Source organism: Simochromis diagramma, unplaced genomic scaffold, assembly GCF_900408965.1.
Source record: "Simochromis diagramma unplaced genomic scaffold, fSimDia1.1 OVJJ01000518.1, whole genome shotgun sequence".
Classification (NCBI taxonomy): domain Eukaryota; kingdom Metazoa; phylum Chordata; class Actinopteri; order Cichliformes; family Cichlidae; genus Simochromis; species Simochromis diagramma.
In genome coordinates, this window is record NW_024387336.1 from 1 (window position 1) to 25438 (window position 25438).

Consider the following 25438-nt stretch of genomic DNA (forward strand, 5'->3'; position numbering starts at 1 on the left):
TTGGGCCTGTTGGGTTGCACCTGCGCTCACATCACGTCACAAAATAAATGTATAAAATAAAAAATAAATATATTAAATAACGTGTTTAAATGGGTGGAAATCCCTAGATCAATGTTTTACAATTAACACTCACGCATTGACTCTGTCGGCTTGTTTGTCCATGCATGCTCCCTTTCTTTTGCAGCTGGGGCTGTGTTTACTTTTTTTCTGCAAAATTTGCCTGTTATCTGGCTATCGCTGCCATCAGAATTTCGGCGTCAACGCGCTGTAAAATAATTGACCGCGCCTTCTTCCCTCCGTCTCCATGGTGACTCGCTTAATCTGTGGCTCCACTGATCCAGGCTTTATGTATCCTCGTGCGCGAGCTTAACTTGGGTGTTAAAGCAACTCCGCGTGATTGAACTACTTGTTATCAGCCTTTCTGAAACCGAATATTCCGAGTTGGACAGTTCGGGGTTACTCAAACCCTGAGTATCGTTTTTCACTCTGAGTTTTCTAAAACCGGCTTCCTGAAACCGGGCCCAGGCCTCATTTTCTAGGCTCAGTGTTGTAATGCAAATGGAAATAGTGCAGCATGGATCTGTGCAGCTACTGCTAGACTCTGCCCCAGTAGAATTTAAGATTGGACACCGGAGCCGATGTCACTATTCATAAATTAGGACACGTTGCCACTACTCTTCTCAATAGAGAACGCTAGATCCTTCAGATCGCCCTCTAGATAGCCCAGGAGGAAGAGCTCCTATGTCTCGGTTACTTAAAGGCCACCAATAGTTAATAAAGGCAAAGACTACCGTCCAGGTGTATGGTGGTTCGTGGGACACCGAGTCAGCCAACCTTCTCAGCGCTCCTTGTCAGTGCAGATGAACCGCCTGTGAGAAGAATTTGATGAAGCAACGATCACACCCCCCCAGGAACCAACCACTTTACGGTGAACACGGAACACTAAAAAACTGAGCCAGTCAAAATTCAGTTCAGGGACGATGCTGTGCCACGGCTTTGGCGGTATACGGCACGCCGTTGTGCCTTTCCCCATGCTGCAGAAAGTGAAGGAGGAACTACAAAGAATGGAGAACCATGGTGTCATTGAGAGGGTGACCCAACCTACCGAATGGTGTGCCCCAATGGTGCCTGTCTTGAAGAAGACCACAGCAAACGGCCAGCGATCTGCGTTGATCTGACAAAAACTGAATAGTCTGTCAAAAGAGAGCGCTATTATCCTTGCCTACCCCTGAGGAAACGATGTCCAGGGTGAGTGGGTGCAACGGTCTTCTCTCGACTGGATGCAGCCCTGGTTTTTGGCAGATCCCATTGCATCACGAGAGTTGCAAATAACGACCCATCATCACGCCATTTGGCAGGTATTGCTTTAAGAGGCTGCCCTTTGGGATAACGAGTGCACCAGAGATCTTTCGCGCGAACGTGTTGGAGACCTTAGAGGGGTTCGAAGGTGTGGAGGTCTTTATGGATGACATCCTGGTCTATGTGGGGGCACCATGGAACAACACGACACCCCCGACTTGCGAGAAGGTGCTGCAGCTGCATTGAGCTAGCAGGATTGAAGCTCAGACGAGCGAAGTGCTCCTTCAGACAGAGCCAGCTTCGCCTTCCTAGGGCACCTGATCGACCTTTCTGGGGTCAGGCCAGACCCCTGAGAAAGTGAGCGCCATTCTTCCGCTGCGTCACCAGAAATGTGCAAAGCAGCTTAAACGGATCCTGGAATGGTTAATTACCTGGGCATATATATTCCTGCTCTTGCCACAATATGCCAGCCACTGTACGAGTTGCTTAAAAGCCAAAAACAGTTGGACCTGGGATACCCACAGCAGGGCAGCCTTTGAGAACATAAAGAGAGCGCTACATCAGCACCCGTTCTCGCCTTCTATGATGTCAACGACTCACCGCGTATCTGCCCGACGCCAGTAGCTCGGGCTTGGGGCTTGCTGCTTCAGCTTCATGGCGCCAGAGTGGAAACCTGTTGCCTACTTCTCTAGACCGCCTCACGGAGGCTGAAACACGCTATGCACAAATCGAAAAGGAGTTTTCTGGCAAGTGTTTGGGCCTGCGTAGCCGTTTTGATAAGTATCTATGTGTGGCTTAGGATCGCTTCAGGCTTGAGACCGACCATGACCTTTGGTACCCTGCGTCAATAGCCGGGACCTTGACAATGTTCCCTTGAGGTGTCACGCCTCCTGCTGCGGCTCATGGTTACAAGCGGAGGCTGTCTATTGTCCCTGGCAACATGCTTGTCACTCGCCGACCGTTGTCACGGAGTCCACAGACTCGGGCTGAGGCTGACACTAGTCACTTACAGTGAAGTGGACTGCTACATAGCCACCGTTTACAGGGCATTTCCAGCGTCCCCAAGCCGAATGGAAGCATTAAAGCATCCACTGCAACGACGTTGAACTACAGACCGTCATTACGTACATTCGCAGGGGTTTGGCCGCACACGGAGCTAGTGTGCCATTGAACATTAAAGCGTACATGAAAGTGAAAACAAACGAGCTATCAGAGGCTGACGGCCTGGTTCTACGAGGCTGCAGAATCGTCATTCCAAAGTCGCAGAGAACGCGCCTTCTACAACAAACTACCATGAGGGCACCAAGGCCTCACAAGTGCAGGGATAGGGCTAATTCATCTGTGTGGTGGCCGGGGCTCTCCACTGAGTTAAAGAATTTAGTGCTGCATGCCACACATGTCTGGCCCAGAGGCCAACACAGAACAAAGGAGCCGCTCATCCCCACACCTTTGCCAGATCGTCCATGGCAAAGGATAGCCCTGGATCTTGTGACAACACCGGAATAATTAACCTCGTTGTGCGGACTACTACTCACGTTTTTGGCAATACTTCACCTACCATCCACACGCAGCCAAGTTGTTCAGAAATTGAAGCGACCTTGCTAGGTTTGGGATCCCTGACGTGGTGGTGATTGACAATGGCCCTCAGTTTTCCAGCTCTGGTTCCAGCCTTCGCGAGAGAGTGGATTTCGCCACATAACGTCTAGTTCCCCACCACCCACAGGGAATGGTCACGCGGAGATGGGCAGTACAGACTGCAAAGAACATCCTCCGGCACGACGAACCCACTGATGGCGCTAATGTGCTTTAGGTCTACTCCCTGTGCCCACTACAGGCTTCCAGCCAGCGGAACTTCTTATGGGGAGGCAGGATCAGGACAACCCTGCCTACCTTGGAGCAGAATCTCAACCAACGACGGGATTTGCTGGTCCGAAGGCCAAGCAGGCGTTCTACTTGACCGCCGCCATGGTGCTAAGCCCCATCCTCCACTTCATCCAGGGGCTGCTGTCCTAACTAAGCTGGACCAGGAGAAGGCTTGGACACACCGGCCATCATCTCCACGGAGAGCGTTCACTCCGAGGTCCTCTCGTTGCCACACCCCAAGGGGCGATGCTGCGACGGACACCGCCGCCATCTCCGCCTCGACACCTTCTCCACGGGCTATGCCACAACCCCTTCCAACACCATGTGGACGCTGAGGAGCCGCCACCTCCGTGCACTGTGCGTCCACCTCAGAGACCCCACATTTGGCCCCTAGTCTTGCCCCAAACGCTCGCACCCACTCACGCTGAAGTACTCGACTCTGCTACGCACGAGGTGCGGCCCGGGTACGTAAGCCCGTCAGCAGGCTGGATCTATAGACACTGGGGTGATGGGACAGAAGGAAGGACTGGGGAGTGGAATGTTGTATTGTTGCTGTTTTGCAACTTATGTTCTTCAGCTGCAACCATACTGCTGTTACCTGGTTGAGTTTAATACCTTACACGGTTTGCCTGTTTCATGGGTCCTGTTTTGTGGACACTGCCCTTCAGGCTGACAGTACGCCATTGTGCTCGACCCTAAGAGAACGCCCAGAGGCTATTATAGTGTCGCATGTTATCCTTGTCTTCTGCTGTTCTATTTGGGGTTTGTTATTGGACATAACACATGAAAAGGGGGAGATGTCATGTACTGGGCTTTACGGCTTTACGCCACTAGGGACCTGCTCTGCAGCAGGGGGCTTGTCTATATCCTGTTCAATGTCTTAGCTGACACCACACGTTGTTGCGCTTTATAACCCATGCTGGATACACGTTCCATTAAAGCAGCGTTACAAGAAAGCAACTCGTGTGGTCTTCCTACACTAGCCCCCCCCCCCCCTCTGCACCGTGCCTGGTTGTGTTTTTAGCAGAAGTTGGGTTGGTACACAGCTTGCAGCCCTATTTGAGATGGTTAGAATTTATACTGTAATATGCAAGAACCCATCAGCTAAGTAAAGACAAACCAACAGTCCATCATTACATTACAGAAGGGTCTCGGTCATCAACTTCTCGAATGTGTCCCCAAAAGCATTTGTTTGGGCCAAGAAACACAAGTAATGGACATTAGACCTGTGGAAACCTCGTGCATGGTTTGATGAGTCCAGATCTTGGTTCCTAATGAAGATTGTTTGGAAAACCATTTCACGATGACGACCTCATGAACGTCATTGAGCAGTAATCAAATCAAAGGATAAGAAAACATTAAAACATGTTTTGAGGTATTTCACACATTTTTGTTACTACATGCTTCCGTGTGTTCCCTCCAAGTTTTGATGCGTTCAGTGAGAATCTACATATAGTAGTCATTGCAAAGTAAGAAAAACATTAAATGAGAAGGTGTGTCCACAACTTTTGCTGTTAGTCTATGCTCCGTCTCTCTCTCTCTTCCTCATCTCTGTGCCTATCATGCTGTTTTCTCATGTACTGCAGGCTCTAAAGTGAGTCTTTAGAGTTATGCTGAACATTTGCTTGGTGAGGTGCTGTTTTTTATCAGAGAAAAAAAAACGGAGGGAAAAAAACGGAGGGAGAAAGGTCAAACATGTATGTTTTGATGCGTAATGTTTAAATATAATGCTGTCATTTCAAACTGTGTTATCTCTTCTGTCCTATTCTGTTTAAAAAGTGAAGACTTTTTGTTTTGTGTGCTTGATCCTGTGTATTATGTTACCATCTGCTGAGGCTGTGGGCGCGTGTGGGCGTGGTTTTGTCCTCCCCTCTCTCTGCCCCTGTCTTCTCCTTTAGGACACACCTGCTGCCTCATCTGCCCTTGTTTACACCAATTACCTCCAGAGGTGATATAAGTGGAGGAGAGCTGTGCCGGTGTGGGAGAAGCTTCTGGTGGATTTGGTCGGTCGTGGCCGACTATGTGAGTAAACTCTCAAAGCTGCAGCAGCAGTTTTTCTTAAGTGACGCGACCTCCATTTCTTGGTTTGCCTACCTGGTTTTATTGCTAAGACAGCATAGCTGGCTTCCTAGTTGAAGCGGGCCACCGTTCCTTCGGCTGGCCTGTCTGATTATCATTAAAGCAGCGCTTCTGCCTCTTTCTTTTGTTACTGTTATATGGGTTAATTGATTTATTAATAAAGATTCATTTTGTGTTTCAACACCTCCGCTGGCCGTCCTATTCATTCCCTCCGATCCATTGTTACTGTCCCCCACTCTTCGCCTAGCTTTCATGTGGGGATTGTAACAATTAGTTATTTGTTTTCTCTGATCACAGCGCCTGAAACAGACTTTTGAAACCAGAATGTTTACACCCTACTTCTTCTGTAAGTACATTTCTATCCTGGTCGTTTCTTTTCTAAGAAGAAAAGTAATACACTAAAAAACACAAGGTTGTAATAAGGGTTTGCAAGTCACAGCGGAGGCAGAATATTCGGCAAGTTGTATTTTTGAGCGAATAATTTTATATTTGAACCAACAACCTGTTCTCCAATGAACACCAAACATCCTCATTAATATCCAAAGCTGACATGCATTTTGGTAAGTAGTTTTAGTTTGTTTTTGTTTTTAGCTCATTTAGGGGGATATTGTGTTGGCAGCGTGACTCTTTACTGTGCATATTATTAGGCAACTTAACAAAAAAACACATTATATATACCCATTTCAATTATTTATTTTCACCAGTGAAACCAATATACCATCTCCACATTACACAATATACATTTTCTGACATTTCAAAAGTAAAACACGATTTTCATGCAGGACAATGCTCCATCACACGCGTCCAAGTACTCCACAGCGTGGCTGGCAAGAAAGGGTATAAAAGAAGAAAAACTAATGACATGGCCACCTTGTTCACCTGATCTGAACCCCATTGAGAACCTGTGGTCCATCATCAAATGTGAGATTTACAAGGAGGGAAAACAGTACACCTCTCTGAACAGTGTCTGGGAGGCTGTGGTTGCTGCTGCACGCAATGTTGATGGTGAACAGATCAAAACACTGACAGAATCCATGGATGGCAGGCTTTTGAGTGTCCTTGCAAAGAAAGGTGGCTATATTGGTCGCTGATTTGTTTTTGTTTTGTTTTTGAATGTCAGAAATGTATATTTGTGAATGTGGAGATGTTATATTGGTTTCACTGGTGAAAATAAATAATTGAAATGGGTATATATTTGTTTTTTGTTAAGTTGCCTAATAATTATGCACAGTAATAGTCACCTGCACACACAGATATCCCCCTAAAATAGCTAAAACTAAAAACAAACTAAAAACTACTTCCAAAAACATTCAGCTTTGATATTAATGAGATTTTTGGGTTCATTGAGAACATGGTTGTTGTTCAATAATAAAATTATTCCTCAAAAATACAACTTGCCTAATAATTCTGCACTCCCTGTAGACTTGCAAACCCTTATTACACCTTTGTTTTTTATTTATTACTTTTTCTTAGAAAGAAACTATCCAGGATAGAAATGTAACTTACAGAAGAAGTAGGTGTAAATTCTGGGTTTCAAAGTCTGTTCAGGCTGTAGATCAGAGAAAACAAAATAACTAATTGTTACGTCCCCACATAAAAGCTAGGCGAAGAAGGTGGGGGACAGTAACAATTGGATCCGGATTGGAATGAATAGGATGCCAGGCAGAGGTGTTTAACACAAAATGAATCTTTATTATAATCAATTAACCCATATAAACAGTAACAAAAGAAAGAGGCAGCAACGCTGCTTCAATGATAAATCAGACAGGCCAGCTAAAGGAACGGTGGCTGCTTCAACTAGGAAGCAGCTATGCTGTTCTTAGCAATAAAACCAGGTAGGCCAAACCAAGAAATGGAGGCTGTGTCACTTAAGAAAAACCACTGCTCAGTTGAGAGTTACTCACATAGCGGCCACGACCGACCAAATCCACCAGAAGCTTCTCCCACACCGGCACAGCTCTCCTCCAGCTTATATCACCTCTGGAGGGTAATTGGTGGTAAACAAGGGCAGATGAGCAGCAGGTGTGTCCTAAAGGAGAAGACAGGGGCAGAGAGAGGGGAGGACAACACCACGCCCACACGCTCCCACAGCCTCACAGGATGTAACACTAATACACAGGATCAAGCACACAAAACAAACAGTCTTCACTTTTTAAACAGAATATGACAGAATGAGAACACAGTTTGAAATGAACATCTATATATATTTAAACATTAACGCATCAAAACATACAATGTTGACCTTTCTCCCTCCGTTTTTTTTCCCTCCGTTTTTTTTCTCTGATCAGCCACCTCACCAAGCAAGATGTTCAGCATTAACTCTAAAGACTCACTTTAGAGCCTGCATGTACATGAGAAATACAGCATGATATAGGCACAGAGATGAGGAGAGAGAGAGAGAGACGGAGCATAGACTAACAGCCAAAAGTTTGGACACACCTTCTCATTTAATGTTTTTCTTACTTTTCATGACTACCTATATTGTAGATTCTCACTGAACGCATCAAAACTTTGAGTGAACACACGGAATCATGTAGTAAACAAAAATGTGTGAAATACCTCAAAACATGTTTTATGTTTTCTTATCCTTTGATTTGATTACTGCTCAATGACGTTCATGAGGTCGTCATCTGAAATGGTTTTCCAACAATCTCATTAGGAACCAAAGATCTGGACTCATCAAACCATGCACAGATTTCCACGGGTCTAATGTCCATTACTTGTGTTTCTTGGCCCAAACAAATGCTTTTTGGGGACACATTCAAAGTTGACTGACCTAGACCTTCTGTAATGTAATGATGGACTGTTGTTTGTCTTTACTTAGCTGATTGGTTCTTGCATATTACAGTATAAATTCTAACCATTCTCAAATAGGGCTGCAAGCTGTGTACCAACCCAACTTCTGCATAACACAACCAGGCACGTGCAGAGGGGGGGGGGGGGGGCTAGTGTAGAATGACCACTCGGTTGCTTTCTTGTAACGCTGCTTTATTGAACGTGTATCCAGCATGGGTTATAACAGCTCAACAACGTGTGTGTCAGCTAAGACATTGAACAGGATATAGACAGCCCCCTGCTGCAGAGCAGGTCCTAGTGGCGTAAAGCCGTAAAGCCCAGTACATGACATCTCCCCCCTTTTCATGTTATGTCCAATAACAAACCCCAAATAGAACAGCAATGACACAATGATAACATGCGACACTATAATAGCCTCTGGGCGGTTCTCTTAGGGTCGAGCACAAATGGCGTACTGTCAGCCTGAAGGGCAGTGTCCACAAAACAGGACCCATGAAACATGGCAAACCGTTAAGGTAATTAACTCAACCAGGTAACAGCAGTATTGGTTGCAGCTGAAAACATAAGTGCAAAACAGCAACAATACAACATTCCCACTCCCCAGTCCTTCCTTCTGTCCCATCACCCCATTGTCTATAGATCCAGCCTGCTGACTGGCTTACGTACCCGGCCGCACCTCGTGCGTAGCAGAGTCGGTACGTCAGCGTGAGTGGGTGCGAGCGTTGGGGCAAGACTAGGGGCCAAATGTGGGGTCTCTGGAGTGGACGCACCAGTGCACTGAGGTGGCGGCTCCTCAGCGTCCACAGTGGGTGTTGGAAGGGGTTGTGGCATAGCCCGTGGAGAAGGTTCGAGGCGGAGATGGCGGCGGTTCCGTCGCAGCATCGCACCTTGGGGTGTGGCAACGAGATAGGACCTCGGAGTGACGCTCTCCTTGGAGATGATGGCCGGTGTTGTCCAAGCCTTCTCCTGGTCCAGCTTAGTTAGGACAGCATCCCCTGGATGAAGTGGAGGTAGGGGCTTAGCACCATGGCGGCGGTCGAAGTAGAACGCCTGCTTGGCCTTCTGACCAGCATCCCTTCGTTTGGTTGAAGATTCTTCTCCAAGGTAGGCAGGGTTGTCCTGATCCTCCTCCCCATAAGAAGTTCCGCTGGGCTGAAGCCTGTAGTGGCACAGGGAGTAGACCTAAAGCACATTAGCGCCATCAGTGGGTCGTCGTGCCGGAGGATTTTCTTTGCAGTCTGTACTGCCCTCTCCGCGTGACCATTTCCCTGTGGGTGGTGGGGACTAGACGTTATGTGGGCGAAATCCATCTCTCTCGCGAAGGCCTGGAACTCAGAGCTGGAAAACTGAGGGCCATTGTCACTCACCACCACGTCAGGGATCCCAAACCTAGCAAAGGTCGACTTCAGTTTCTGAACAACTTGGCTGCTGGTCGTGGATGGTAGGTGAAGTATTTCCAGAAAACGTGAGTAGTAGTCCGACACAACGAGGTAATTATTCCGGTTGTGTTCACAGAGATCCAGGGCTATCCTTTGCCATGGACGATCTGGCAAAGGTGTGGGGATGAGCGGCTCCTTTGTCTGTGTTGGCCTCTGGGCCAGACATGTGTGGCACTGCAGCACTACATTCTTTAACTCAGTGGAGAGCCCCGGCCACCACACAGATGAATTAGCCCTATCCCTGCACTTGGTGAGGCCTTGGTGCCCTTCATGTAGTTTGTGTAGAATGGCTGTTCTCTGCGACTTTGGAATGACGATTCTGCAGCCTCGTATAACCAGGCCATCAGCCTCTGATAGCTCGTTTTTCACTTTCATGTACGCTTTAATGTTCAATGGCACACTAGCTCCGTGTGCAGGCCAACCCCTGCGAATGTACGTAATGACGGTCTGTAGTTCAACGTCCGTTGCAGTGGCTGCTTTAATGCTTTCCATTCGGCTTGGGGACGCTGGAATGCCCTGTAACACGGTGGCTATGTAGCAGTCCACTTCACTGTAAGTGCTAGTGTCATCCTCAGCCCGAGTCTGTGGACTCCGTGACAACGTGTCGGCGATGACAAGCATTTTGCCAGGGACATAGACAGCCTCCGGCTTGTACCTCATGAGCCTCATCAGGAGGCGTTGACACCTCAATGGAACATTGTCAAGGTCCCGGCTATTGACCAGGGGTACCAAAGGTCTATGGTCGGTCTCAAGCCTGAAGCGATCTAAGCCACATAGATACTTATCAAACTTCTCGCAGGCCCAAACACTTGCCAGACACTCCTTTTCGATTTGTGCATAGCGTGTTTCAGCCTCCGTGAGGCGTCTAGAGCAGTAGGCAACAGGTTTCCACTCTGCGCCATGAAGCTGAAGCAGCACAGCCCCAAGCCCGTAGCTACTGGCGTCGGCAGATACGGCTGTGAGTCTGTTGACATCATAGAAGGCGAGAACGGGTGCTGATGTAAGCGCTCTCTTTATGTTCTCAAAGGCTGCCTGCTGTGGGTGATCCCAGGTCCAACTGTTTTTGCTTTTAAGCAACTCGTACAGTGGCTGGCATATTGTGGCAAGAGCAGGAATATATCTGCCCAGGTAATTAACCATTCCTAGGATCCGTTTAAGCTCTTGCACATTTTCTGGTGACGGCAGCTGAAGAATGGCGCTCACTTTCTCAGGGTCTGGCCTGACCCCAGAATGGTCGATCAGGTGCCCTAGGAAGCGAAGCTGGCTCTGTCTGAAGGAGCACTTCTCTCGGTTGAGCTTCAATCCTGCTAGCTCAATGCGCTGCAGCACCTTCTCAAGTCGGGTGTCGTGTTGTTCCATGGTGGCCCCATAGACCAGGATGTCATCCATAAAGACCTCCACACCTTCGAACCCCTCTAAGGTCTCCAACATCTTTCGCTGAAAGATCTCTGGTGCACTCGTTATCCCAAAGGGCAGCCTCTTAAAGCAATACCTGCCAAATGGCGTGATGAATGTCGTTAGTTTGCAACTCTCGTGATGCAATGGGATCTGCCAAAATCCACTGGCTGCATCCAGCGAGGAGAAGACCGTTGCCCCACTCAACCTGGACATCGTTTCCTCAGGGGTAGGCAAGATATAGCGCTCTCTTTTGACAGACTTATTCAGTTTTGTCAGATCAACGCAGATCCTGGCCTTTGCTGTGGTCTTCTTCAAGACAGGCACCATTGGGGCACACCATTCGGTAGGTTGGGTCACCCTCTCAATGACACCATGGTTCTCCATTCTTTGTAGTTCCTCCTTCACTTTCTGCAGCATGGGGAAAGGCACACGGCGTGCCGTATGCACCGCGTATGGCACAGCATCGTCCCTTAACTGAATTTTGACTGGCTCAGTTTTTAGTGTTCCGTGTTCACCGTAAAGTGGTTGGTTCCTGGTGGGTGTGATCGTTGCTTCATCAATTCTTCTCACCAGGTTCATCTGCACTGACAAGGAGCGGCTGAGAAGGTTGCTGACTCTGTGTCCACGAACCACATACACCTTGGACAGGTAGTCTTTGCCTTTATAACTTATTGTGGCCTTTAAGTAACCGAGACATAGCAGCTCTCCTCCTGGGCTATCTAGAGGGCGATCTGAAGGCTCTAGCGTTCTCTTATGAGCAAGAGTGTGCAACGTGTCCTCATTTATGATAGTGACATCTGCTCCTGTGTCAATCTTAAATTCTACTGGGGCAGAGTCTAGCAGTAGCTGCACAGTCCATGCTTCACTATTTCCATTTGCATTACACACTGAGCCTAGAAAATATGAGGCCTGGGCCCTGTTTCAGGAAGCCGGTTTAGAAAACTCAGAGTGAAAAACGATACTCAGGGTTGAGTAACCCCGAACTGTCCAACTCGGAATATTCGGTTTCAGAAAGGCTGATAACAAGTAGTTCAATCAACGCGGAGTTGCTTTAACCCCAAGTTAAGCTCGCGCACGAGGATACATAAAGCCCTGATCAGTGGAGCACAGATTAAGCGAGTCACCATGGAGACGGAGGGAAAGAAGGCGCGGTCAATGTATTTTACAGCGCTTGACGCCGAAATTCTGATGGCAGCATATGCCGATAACATGCAAATTTTGCAGAAAAAAAGTAACACAGCCCCAGCTGCAAAAGAAAGGGAGCATGCATGGCAAAACATAGCCGACAGAGTCAATGCGTGAGTGTTAATTTAAACATTGATCTAGGGATTTCCACCCATTTAACACGTTATTTATTATATTTTATTTTTTATTTTATACATTTTATTTTGTGACGTGATGTGAGCGCAGGTGCAACCCAACAGGCCCCAAACGTTTCTGGCAGCAAGTAAAAATGAAATATAAAAATATAGTCCAAACAGGTGAGGTGTAATTGTATTATGGGCCATAGTGCTTGGTCTGTTTGTCCCATGTAAATCAATTGCAGTTAGAGGCTACATTAATTTTCTTTCTGTAAGCACTTATTGAAATTATCTGAGCACATTACAAGTACATATTTGCTTACTCTGTATGCTCAAATGTGACCCGTTATAGCCAACAGAAAAAAAGCGGAGGCCCGAAAAACAGGTGGGGGTCCTCCACCACCACCACTCACAGAGGCTGAGCAGTTGGCCCTCAGCCAAAACAGTGGGCGCCCTGTGGCCGAAGGCATCTCTGCGGGGACATCCTCTGAGTCAATAACCCCGCAAGACACAAGTGCCTACATAGGGGGTAAATTCAAAATAAGACATGATGTGCATACATCCTTTCTTCACAGTCACCTTTGCAGTGCTACTCATTCATTTGATAAACTCTTTACCATAATGGATTATTTTGTAGTGAAGTTATTTTCCTACTGATTTTGCCTTCCCTCAGTCTTGGTTGTCTTTGAGAGCAATATGACAATGAAGTGTAAGGTGATTGGTATGTTTGTTAATTGCCATTTGGTCCCTTGTAAGTTATAAGTGACCTGTATAAACCTCATATACTATCAGTTGATGGTGGTGGTGTACTGCATCTGGTGCAGCCTCCTGTTGAGCCAGACCAACATGCAGTTGTGAGTAATACTCCACAGATTACATGAGTTTACAGTAGAACAGCAATGTTGTTTATTTCTTTACTACAGGAAAATAATGAAGAAACATTGACAGCTGTTACAGAGGAGGAAGCAACAGAGACACTTTATGAGGTTTACATCTTTTAATACTTTGTGTACAGGAAACACAGGCGACCAATAAAGCCAGTTGAACACAAAATCTGTTTATTCTTCTTTCAACATGTTGAGGTGATGGGTCAAAAGAAATGATTGTGACATATGGTGTCTCTGACTGCGCTTCCATCTTGAATGTCCGTGGGAGGGTCAGGATGTTCATGGTTTGGATCACTGCTGATGTTTGGTTCAGAAGGACAGTGTTCTCCTCTAATTGTGGCAATGTTGTGAAGAATCACACATGGCCACAATAATGTCACATGCCCTTTCTGGGGTGACCCTGAGTCTTTGCAGGCACTGGAACCGGGCCTTAAGCATTCCGATAGTCATTTCAATTCTGGCTCTTGTCCTGCAATTAGCCAGATTATATCGCTGCTGTGGGCCCGGTTCAGGGTCAGGGTAAGGGGTAAGCAAATAGGGTAAACATGGATACCCCCTATCACCAAGCAAGTAGCCAGTGAACTCTCCTAAGACAGAAGGATACACTTCAGTTCAAATGTCCCTGAAGCAATTGGTCTTTATATATTTTAAAGTATTCTCAACTCACCATGTCCAAATTTTGTGCTCAGTGTACATTCACGGAATATTTGTGAGTCATGGACAGAGCCTGGCCACTTGGCTTCCACATTTGTGATAATGTTGGCAGCATCATATATGATCTTCACAGTGCAGAGAACACAAATTAGCATCCATTACTATAATGAAATAATTTGTTAGTTTGAAATGCTACAGGGAACTATGTACCTGTACATTAATGCTGTGGAAAGACTTCCTGTTCACATAGTCTCCTTCATTTACTGAAGGAGCAATGATTGGAATGTGAGTGCCATCTATACAGCCAATCACGCCTGGGAACCCTGAAAATAAATGTAAAATTTAAGTAGTAGTCCAAGTATCACCACATCATAAATTAAGTTTTGGTCATCCTGATACCTGCAATTTTGTGGAATCCCTCTTTGATAAATCTTGTGGGTCTGTGACCGGGGAACACCACAGACGAGTACAGGAGACGTTTCAGTGCAACTGTAACATTCCTGACTGCACGACAGACGGTAGCCTTGGAAACGTGCTCAGCGTCACCAATATTATACAGAAAGCTCCCGTTTGCAAAAAACTGAAGTGCAATACAAATAATATGTAATGAACTGAGAGCATGTCCGCGATGTGTCACATGCGTAATATATGGCCTGAGGATGTTATCCAAATAACTTATAGATTGTGCTGAGAAACGGTAACGTTCGCACAGAAAATCATCAGGAAATGATAAAATGTCCAAACGCGCTCTAATCACTCTCTCCCGGCGGAGAGCTCTGCAGAGAATTCGGGCTTCACGATCTACTGGCTCTTCAAGGCAGGGGCACGCCATGTCCGACACTTCCTACTGTCAGGTTTTCGACAAAGGGGCGGAGACAGTCAGGGTTAGTTGTAGTAAACCTGCTAGGGGGCAGGTTAGCTTCACGGAGTGTGTCGTCATGGTGACTCACTGAGGCTTCATCTGAACTCGCTTTGTGAAACCGAAAACCCAGAGTTTTCGTTAACTCAGGGTATACTTACTCAGTTTTTCCACTAAACCGGCTTCCTGAAACAGGGCCCTGCTCTCTTTTCTCTGTCTCTGTAACCTCATTCACTGATCTGGTGTTACGACACACCCTGGCCCAGTGTCCAAGTTTTTGGCATCCATGGCAAACAGATTTTGCTGCCGGGCACCTTTCATCCCTGGCATGCTGTGTCTTCCCACATTTACCGCATTTTTTGTCACGCCCCGCCCATTTTGTTTTCGCGGGTAGCCTACCTCGCTGTTGTTGTGATTTCCAGTCCATGCTTTTCCGTTTATCCCGTACCTCCTGTACTGAGCCTCCCGCATCTCCCTGCAAGCTGACCTGCGCTGCGACCTCCTCTGACTGTCTGACGATCTGGGTCGTTTGTGCCAACGTGAGGTCCTTCATCAGCTGTAGCCTGCGGGAGAGGTCCTTGTCTCGTATCCCGACCACAATACGATCGCGGATATTTTCCTCTTTACATGCACCAAACTCACAGTGCTCTGAGAGGTCATACAGGGCTCGGATAAAACTCTCCGCCGTTTCGCCTGGCCGCTGGACTCGCTGGTGAAAACATGCTCTTTCATGTATAGTGTTCCGCTGCGGGAAAAAATACTCGTCGAACTTCCTCATTACGACGGCGAAGTCGTCACGACTTTCATCGGCGGCGAAGGTGAGTGACTTGTAAATGTTCTCTGCCTCATTTCCCATCGCGTAGATTAGGCAGCTCACCTGTACCTGTCCTTCGTCTTTGTGGAGTTTCGTTGCGATCCGGTAGCGCTCGAAACGCTGTTTCCAGTCGGGCCATTCCGTCGGCTTATCGAAGGGGAAGCCCGTCGGGGGATTAAACTTAGCCATTCTGCTGTTTTCTCCCCTATGGCGTTATTCGGCGATGGTCCGGGCCACTTCTGACACCATGTAGAATGACCACTCGGTTGCTTTCTTGTAACGCTGCTTTATTGTATCCAGCATGGGTTATAACAGCTCAACAACGTGTGTGTCAGCTAAGACATTGAACAGGATATAGACAGCCCCCTGCCGCAGAGCAGGTCCTAGTGGCGTAAAGCCGTAAAGCCCAGTACATGACAGCTAGAGGGGCTTGAGCACCCGCCCCTTTCCTGATGGGTGCCCAAAGTGCCCTTTTGTTGAGGCAACTTTTTAAAAAAAATTATTATTATTATTTTTAATTTGTGTGTGCAATGCGGAGTCCTGTCTGTGCCCCTCAACAATAATATTTAACTATTAATCACAGTTTTGCTAAATAAAAGGATCTGGCTTGCATCAGTCACATGATCACATTTAACCAATGATCGCCCTTGACGGCAGAACGCGCTGGTTACGAGCCGGGAACGAGCTCACAAAGAGCACGCGCATTTGTTGCGGTCCGGAGCTGGAGGAGAAACACAAGTTAACTCAGAGACACAGACTGATGCGACAAAACCAGTAAGTAGGTGTACAGCGTACACTGTAGTGTATAGCACCCAGGAGTATTAGCTTATTACGTACACGTTGGTAAGTTGTCTTGTTGCAACGAACGAACTGAAACAAACGAGCGTGCTGTGTGTGCAACAGCGTGACAAACATTACCTGTCCTTTTATTAACTGCACATGTAGTGCTGGTCATAGCTGCTGGCTACCTGTGTAAGGCTGTCATGGGTCTGTAGCTCTGTCACCGTTTTAGGGAACATATTTAGTTTTAAAGTAAGTTACAGAGCTTTTCCTGCCTTTCTGGAGGGATTATATTTCACTAAAAACGATCTAATATGCATGTCCACATAATTATGCATTATTATAATTATAATATTTTAAAAAACACACGCAGTATTTTAAAGAACATACATTAAGTGGTAAATGGCCTGTATTTGTATTTTACTAAAGCGCTTTACACATCCAGTCATCCACCCATTGGTGATAGCAGCTACATTATAGCCACAGCCGCCCTGGGGCGCACTGACAGAGGCGAGGCTGCCGGACACTGGCGCCACCGGGCCCTCTGACCACCACCAGTAGGTAACAGGTGAAGTGTCTTGCCCAAGGACACAATGACCAAGACTGTCCGAGCCGGGGCTCGAACCGGCAACCTTTCGATTTACAAGGCGAACTTCCAACTCTTGAGCCACGATCGCCCTGAGAAGCAGATTATATTAGATTTATATTTTAAATAAGACAAAATTTGGAATTTACAGCAGTAAAATTATTGTATCTCTACAGTTTAAAAATGTAATAAGCTTTGCCCCTGCACAGAGTGGATAGTGAAACAAATGGAATCATCATAATGACATTATTTCATATTTATTTCTTCCCGCTCCTCATTGCTTTATTATTGTAGCTCTAGTAATAAATAATAATGTAAGGATTCTGGATCAGCACCATGGATGCCCATAGTACAGTATTCTGAAGAAGGTCTAAAATGTCACTGTGTGTGCGTGCATGTGTTTGTTTTATGTAAATGGATTTTTTTTAATTATTACTCATGATATAACATTGTCCAGACATGGCTGGTAAGGACATGAGGAGGAAACAGTAGGAGCTGTGTGAGGCTACTAAAGGCAGTGCTATAACATTTTTCTGTCATCATTTTATTATAGATTAAGTGCAAGAGTTGTTAGGTGTGGATAATTAGATTATAGTTTATTGCAATAGCAAGTTGTGCCTTGTTCTCACATAGACAGCAAGTGGAGAGTGATATATGAAATGATGGGATGGAAGGAAGAAGAGAAGCAAAGAGTGATTCACAGGCAGAGCCTAAATTATTTCTCACAGTTTTTTGTTGCCTTATGGTTCCAAGCGCTGTCACCAATCTTTGCATTTTGTTATTATCTCATGACACTTGTTTAATCAGCTACCATCTCTCCTATGGACTTTTTAATGTCTACAGTCTCAGATCAACACAGCCCTGCCCTCCAGCACTATCCACAGCAACCCCTCAACAGCAACATTGTACCCATCAGGTAAACCATCGGCTACGTTTGCTTTGCCTTGTTGCCCATATTAGATTCTTGGTGAATGTGTGTTGTTGTTATTCACCCTGTTTCAATGTGCCCCTTTTTAACTTTGAGCACCCGCCCCTTTAAACCTCTCTGCACAGCCCTGAACACAACTGATGGTCCCAACACCATTAAGGAAATTCCACAAATGACCCCTGACAGGGCACACCTGTGATATGAAAACCATTTCAGGTGACTACATCATGGAGCTCACTGAGAGAAGGCCAAGGGTGTCACGGTCTGGCTAGGGCAGACCGTATGTTGCAGGGAAGGACTCAAGCGCAGACCGAAATGAGGTATGAATAACAAAACAAGCCGTTTATTAAGGCAAGAAACGAGGGTACAAAATAATAGGGAATCGATGAAAACTAAACAATGACCTAGACTGGGTGAACTAAAACGAAACATACAAAACTCTAAACATAACAAGCTGACAGGGATACCCGGAGCCGAGACATGGATGAGCAGTACAACAGACGAATACAACGGGTGAATTCAACGGACGACCTGACAAAGAATGGCTGAGAGCACACAGACTAAATGGACACAGGAGGATAATGAGGGAAGTGGCAGCACCTGGGGAACCCAGCTGACACATGAACATAATCACGTCACAGGGGGAGAGTAACTGAACATGATGAACACAGACACACCAGACCTCTTCACAATAAAACAGGAAACACAGACACACCAGACCTCTTCACAATAAAACAGGAAACAGTGAGATATAGACATGACAACCTGAACTGACAACATAAGCCACAGACATGAAATAGACAGACTTGACACTGATCAAAGGCTACTAAACGATAATCATAATCACAACAGTATCAAATCATAAAATAGCAAAAAACACCAAGATAACTGAAACATCAAGTACCAGAGAAACATAAAGGAAAATCCATGATGCAAAAGTACCAAAACATAATGAACTCAAAATACTGGGTCCAACGGACCCAGAACCGCGACAGTACCCCCCCTCTAAGGGCTGGCTCCCGACAGCCCCAACCAAAACAAAAAAGCAGGAAGCACCAAGCCAGGGCGGGCGGAGGGGGCCCAGGAAGGAGGGCCCGAAACAAAAAACAAGGAGCACAGAGCCCAGAACCAAAACACGACTGTTCACAAGTCCATAACACAGTCAGGGGCCGACCCCATGCACACGGCAACGGCGGCGACGGGAAAACAGTTCCGGAGGCCGACCGTGCACACGGCAACGGGCAAACAGTTCCGGGGGCCGACCGTGCACACGGCAACGGGCAAACAGTTCCGGGGGCCGACCGTGCGGACGGCAACGGCGGCGACGAAGCAGGTCCGGGGGCCGACCGTGCGGACGGCAACGGCGGCGCGAATGCAGTTCTGGAGGCCGACCGTGCACACTGCAACGGCGGGCAAACAGTTCTGGGGGCCGACCACTTGGAAGGCAGTGGCAGCCACTGAGCAGGTCCGGAGGGCGGCCGCGATGCCAGCGGCGGCGACAAACCCTTTCCGGAGGCCGTCCCCGAAGGCCATGATGCCACCTAATAGGCCCGGAAAACGGCCAGCAGAGGCGAGGCGGAACGGGTCGAGCTGGCCCTGACGGCGGTGTGGCAACCGCAGGACCAGGCGAGGCCGGACCAGGCGACGGCGTGGATGAAGACACGGAGGCCGGACCAGGCGTGGATGAAGACACGGAGGCCGGACCAGGCGTGGATGAAGACACGGAGGCCGGACCAGGCGTGGATGACGGCAGCGGGACGGCTGCGGAACCTGACGGCAGCGGGACGGCTGCGGAACCTGACGGCAGCGGGACGGCTGCGGAACCTGACGGCAGCGGGACGGCTGCGGAACCTGACGGCAGCGACGCTGCAGGCGGTGATGCGAATGGTGTAGGCGGTGATGTGGATGCAGGCAACGGTGGTGTGGAAGTCGCGGGGGATGAGCCAGCAGGTGACGGCTGAACGGACTCCCACGGACTGTCAGCGGAGACAGGAGGCTGAACGGGCCCCTCGGACCCTCCAGCGGAGACAGGAGGCTGAACGGGCCCCTCGGACCCTCCAGCTGACGTGGCATGACCAGTAGGTGCAGAGACCACCGGCTGAACAGAAGGCTGAGTGGGTGACGGAACAGATGACTGAGCTGAACAATGGGGAGCTGGCTGAGCTGCACAGTGGGCTAAGGGCTGAGCTAACGGAAGCACGGGAAAGTGTACTATGGACTGGGTGGCTAACAGCGCTAATGACTGAGCTAAAGACTGAAAGGCATGCAGTAGTGATGGCGGTGTGGATTGTAGACCGAATTCTCCTGAGCCCTCAGTAGAGACAGGAATGGGTGCAGGAGCATGCCGGACACTAGCCACTCCCACCCGAGGAGTAGGTACGGGTGCGGAGACGGGCTGTATCCTGGCTGCCCTCACCCTGGGGACCGGAACAGGTACCGGCAACGGCTGGGCAACTGCCCTTCCCACCCGAGGAGCAGGTACGGGTGCAGAAAGGGTCAGAGCCTCAGCCGGCCTGGAAACCAGAGCGGGAGCCAACCGGGCCTCAGTCTCCCCCACCCGAGGAACAGACACGGGTGCAGAGGTACGCTGGGCCCGAGCTGCCCCGGGAGGAGAAACGCGAGCAGGAACGGCAGGCTCAGGGTCAACATATACGGGGTCGACAAAAACTGATCTATCAAAAACGAACCCGCCGTCCACTTCATGTTTAGCAGTCCTTGTTTTAATAGTTTCTGAAATCTTTGGGTTAACAGTTGTAGCGTGAGCTGACTTGGGGATGACTGAACCAGGCTTAACAAAACCGGAACTGACAGAACCTGAACTGAGTGTTTGAGCCCTGGTGACGTAATCAGTCTTTCTTTTAACCGTAAGTGCAGGCTTAGGCGAGCGGGAATTGTCTTTCAGCCCTCCCTGTGTAGAGGGAGTAAAACAAAACGGATTCTCCCAGTCCACGTCGTCATCCATAAGGGACGTTCCCCACGGATCAGAAGTGAGCTGATTATTTTTAATGTCAGACAGGACGTGAGAATAAAAGTCATTGTCACTCACCACCGTGAGTAGCTCAGCATTGTCCAGTTTATGGCGGCGGGCGCGCCGCCTCCCTCGAGCAGAGGAAGCTGGCGGAGCAAGCGACTTAGCCTCCGGTGCACAGAACGGTGACACCGAGGCTGGAGCGTGAGCGCCTGGAGCGTGAGCGCCTGTAGCCACGCGAAAAACTCCCACCTGAAGCGGACGAGGTTTGGAAACAGGCGGGGACTTACGGCAGCTCTTGGGACCTCCGAGAGCCAGCCGAGCCCCGTGGAAAATGCGCTCATAGTCGGGGGCGCGCCACGGCTTCCAGCGGAGCTCCTCCTCCAGCTGGGCGAAGGCTGCCTCCCGACGCTCGTAAAGCTCGCGGTCTGCTGAGTCCATAGTGGTCAGGTCGTACTGTCACGGTCTGGCTAGGGCAGACCGTATGTTGCAGGGAAGGACTCAAGCGCAGACCGAAATGAGGTATGAATAACAAAACAAGCCGTTTATTAAGGCAAGAAACGAGGGTACAAAATAATAGGGAATCGATGAAAACTAAACAATGACCTAGACTGGGTGAACTAAAACGAAACATACAAAACTCTAAACATAACAAGCTGACAGGGATACCCGGAGCCGAGACATGGATGAGCAGTACAACAGACGAATACAACGGGTGAATTCAACGGACGACCTGACAAAGAATGGCTGAGAGCACACAGACTAAATGGACACAGGAGGATAATGAGGGAAGTGGCAGCACCTGGGGAACCCAGCTGACACATGAACATAATCACGTCACAGGGGGAGAGTAACTGAACATGATGAACACAGACACACCAGACCTCTTCACAATAAAACAGGAAACACAGACACACCAGACCTCTTCACAATAAAACAGGAAACAGTGAGATATAGACATGACAACCTGAACTGACAACATAAGCCACAGACATGAAATAGACAGACTTGACACTGATCAAAGGCTACTAAACGATAATCATAATCACAACAGTATCAAATCATAAAATAGCAAAAAACACCAAGATAACTGAAACATCAAGTACCAGAGAAACATAAAGGAAAATCCATGATGCAAAAGTACCAAAACATAATGAACTCAAAATACTGGGTCCAACGGACCCAGAACCGCGACAAAGGGTTTGCAGCTCTTTCAACAAAGCAAACTACTTTTAGGAATCTAAAATATAAAACGTATTTTAAATTTTTTCTTTGCTACATAATTCCATATATATTGCTTGATATATTTGATGTCTTCAGTTTGTATCTACAATGAAGAAAGTAGTAAAAATAAAGAAATAAGAAGGTAGAAGAATATTAGTGCTGGCTTTGCACGTGCCTGAGCATGAATGTGCACGTGTACTACCCATCATTGGAATCATTCTCCTATTGCCTGACCCAGTTCCAGCCAAGCTTTATATTTACCTCAAGATACTTTGGTATGCAGAGAAATTTATAGTCAACTTAATGACTGCAAGATGCAGCAAATTGCGAAAATGTCTTCTTTTAGCGGTGATTACCTCCAGATAATCAGTTAGTCAAAATGATTTGATTACCTGGCTTTCCCTCTTAATTCCTATGTACGTAGTTAGAGTGTACTTCTCGAATTCTGTAAAACATTCTTTTCAAAAGGAATACAAGACGGCCTGTTTTAGGATGTAAAAAAAAGCCTCATAGCAGTGAAAGTAACCATATGGTTCCCTCACCACTGCTTATAAAGACAAAAATAACTGCTTAACTGCACATTAATCTTTATTTAATATCTTTATTGACTTCAGACAACTTTTAAATTATGTATAGTCCAGTATTTACTTGACATGTCACACAACTACATTAGGAAAATAACACATAACAAGACGTTATGATTTTTCTGGTTTGCATTAATCTATCGTCATTGTATAATCTAACAGTATGAAAACATTTCATCACTATTTCTCACCTTTTCAATGTACTGACTATATTAACTGATATATTTGTAACATGCATCATGAATGAAGGTACAATTATTCTAACTCAAAAACTTTTAACTGGTAGTGTAAAGTGTTGGTCAGGTTCCCATTGTTCTTGGAATTTCTAATTTTGGACTCACTCATAAACCTGAATAATGGTTCATTTTTGTTTAACCCTGTCTGTGGAGTCTGCTTTGGATTATTTCTCCTGTTTACTTTGACACACATGTATCTAAGTGTCATATGATGGAAAGGTAAGTACAGATATATCAAATTTTTACTTAAGTACAGTACTTAATTCATTTTGGAACAGAGAAAGTTCCTTTTCTGCTGGCAGTTTCTTATGCCGTAGGGTGAACTACCATTCTTCTCGAGGATGCCACAGAGGCCCTCGGTTGGGCATTTTGGGATATCCTCATATTGCATTTCTTCTCCACCCACCCACAGCCACTCACCAGCCAGGTTACACAGGCCTGTCCACACCTGCCAACAGTAAACAAAGAGAAACAAACAAAGTTACAGTAAGTATAGTTATGAGTCTCTCACCAACACAAACGCATGCAGAAAACTGCCCAACCTCATCAGTGGTAGCCTCTTTTGCAGTCTCTCGTGCAGTGGTGTAGTCATCTGGAGTGATCAGGGAGGCCAGGTCATAGCCGTGGTTCCTGTATGAAGAGGCTGGATCTTCTGTGACCACTCCATCCAGAGACCTGCAGTGTTCTAATGCCTCCTCCCATGTTTTATTCTCCTTCACCAGAATCAGCTTTTCCTCATAACATAGAAAATCACGTTTTTCATCACACTTCTTGCTTTCCCATTTTCCGTCGCTTTTTCTGTTCACACAGTTTTCATCCTCTTCTGGTGCTGCAAGAAGTCGAAGTACAATAGAGAAAAAAAGACTGGGATAGATTTCAGAGATGTTTTAAAGGTCTATTCAACTAGATTCAGTATCAAATCATTTTACCAGTACAGTGTTTATGTGTCTAACAAACCCTCCTTGCTGAAGTTCCAGCTGAAACAGTTGGTTTGGGACTTCGTGAAACTCATTACAGTCAACACTGTGGTAGACAACACTGCTCCACACTGTAAATCTGATCCTTTCTCACCACTTAAATTGTTGAATGCTCAAAATATCTCAAATCGATTTCAGGTCACAATGCAAATAAGTTTGGTATAATTACCAGTAAGTTTGGTCTTGTAAGCTAGGTAACATCTAAGGAGTAAAAAACATAGTATGAGAATTTACCGCCATCCCATGGTGTGAAGATGGCTATTTCGTCTCCTCTGGACCATTTCCATGGACTTGTTGCATCCTTCCGGGACAAACCGATCCATCCAGAGTACTGTAGAGCTTTATTCTCTTCTGCAGTTCTCACTCGGACCAAGTCAGTGTGGTGCTCCCTGCAGTATGCCAGTGCATCTGCCCAGGTATACTTGTAAGGTTTATTATAAAACTTGATGTCCAGCAGATGTCCACACACGGGGAAAAGAATGAGCAGGAGGGCAACGTGCTTCGTCATTGTGTTTTTTCAAAGGAGAAAAGTGGACAAAAAGCCTGCACAGACAGGACACAGAACAGAAATTTTATAGTGAGGAAGAGCAGCGTCTACTGTGTCCACATAACGCTCTACTGATAAATGCTGGGAACAATAAACTCTTCATTAAACACAACTAGAGTAAATTGCACAGATATAGGTGCTTGTGTGTTTAAAGAAATCAATAAAACATTTCAAATTTCAAGTGAAATGTCCTATTATTTAAAAAGAAAAGAACACAAAACAATAGAAATAATAATTTAAATAAATTGTTGTAATGACATTTATAAAATAAGAGTGCAAGTGGCAGATCATACACTGTGTTCAGTGTCTGATCCCTTTGTCACGATCTTGGGTCATCTGACCCAGCGTATTGAGTTTTAGTTTATTTTGATGTTTAAAGAGCACTAACAGTGTAGACCAGTCTAAATGGATCTTTGATGACATAAATAGCATTTTGGTTATTTCATGTTAATTCCTCTATAAACGACTGTTTCAAAAATGTAGATGTAATAACTCTTTAGCAATTAAGTGTCATGATCTGTCTTGGTTCCCCGTCTCATTAGTTAGACTATGTTCAGCTGTGTTCCTAGTCTCAGGAAGTTAAACTGCTTTTAATATACAGTTTCAGCAGATTAAAACTGAAATCAGCCCAACTGATAAAGTCCACAACTTACGTGGATATCACACTGTTTTCTCTTTATCTCTTTATAAATATAAGTCTCTGTCATTCATTCATCGGACCTGTTTGTACAGCAGCACTTACCTTGGTAGACGTTAGGGAAGCTTTGAAATTCACTCCGGTTATGATCCCTCTATATCAAGTCTGAAAAGATACCAGTGGTGATTCAGAGCTTCATGCAAAACCTCCCACCTATTTCCAACTAAATTGATTGATAGCTCTGGCGTGGCATCCCACAAGCCATTTAAATCAAAAGCAAAGCAGCATCATTCAAATTCACTGTTTCTGGATATTTACTTTACTTTGTCCCTTCATAGAATGTTCAGGGATCATGTAGTGTAAACCACCACACCCTACTAACAGAAAGCTGTCAAAGGTGGGGATTTTTGTGTTTGAGTGATGTTGAAATCGCTAGAAAGATGACAGAAATTACTTAGAGAGACTTAGAGAGACTTAGAGACTTAGACAGTTTTACTGTTATTGTGCAGTTTCTTGCACAGAGAAATTGGGTGGCTGGACCACAAGGTGCAAAAGTAAAGAAGGGAAAACAATATACAATGA

General features: G+C 46.5%; 2 protein-coding genes across 4 annotated transcripts in view; both read right to left on the minus strand.

Annotated features, from left to right (window-relative positions):
• Positions 1-8670: 8670 nt before the first annotated feature.
• LOC120718182 (uncharacterized protein K02A2.6-like) lies at positions 8671-15675 on the minus strand. Its single transcript, XM_040006607.1, has 3 exons — positions 14775-15675; positions 9282-11783; positions 8671-9219 (listed from the first exon to the last, which is right to left on the minus strand). The coding sequence occupies exons 1-3, from the start codon at positions 15576-15578 to the stop codon at positions 8671-8673; spliced, it is 3855 nt and encodes a 1284-aa protein (XP_039862541.1). The 5' UTR covers positions 15579-15675.
• A 6785-nt stretch (positions 15676-22460) lies between these two features.
• Positions 22461-25438, minus strand: part of LOC120718196 (lymphocyte antigen 75-like) — a 44081-nt gene continuing 41103 nt past the window's right edge. Inside the window, exons 1-4 of one of the 3 annotated variants that reach the window (XM_040006623.1) lie at positions 24962-25056; positions 23910-24215; positions 23238-23524; positions 22461-23143 (exon numbers count right to left, since the gene is read on the minus strand). In XM_040006623.1, coding sequence (XP_039862557.1) covers positions 22955-23143; positions 23238-23524; positions 23910-24180 — 747 coding nt within the window. In that variant the 5' untranslated portion in view covers positions 24181-24215; positions 24962-25056 and the 3' untranslated portion in view covers positions 22461-22954. Of the gene's footprint in view, positions 23144-23237; positions 23525-23906; positions 24216-24961; positions 25057-25438 lie in introns of those variants that run through there. The other 2 variants (XM_040006620.1, XM_040006622.1) reach the window with 2 other exon arrangements.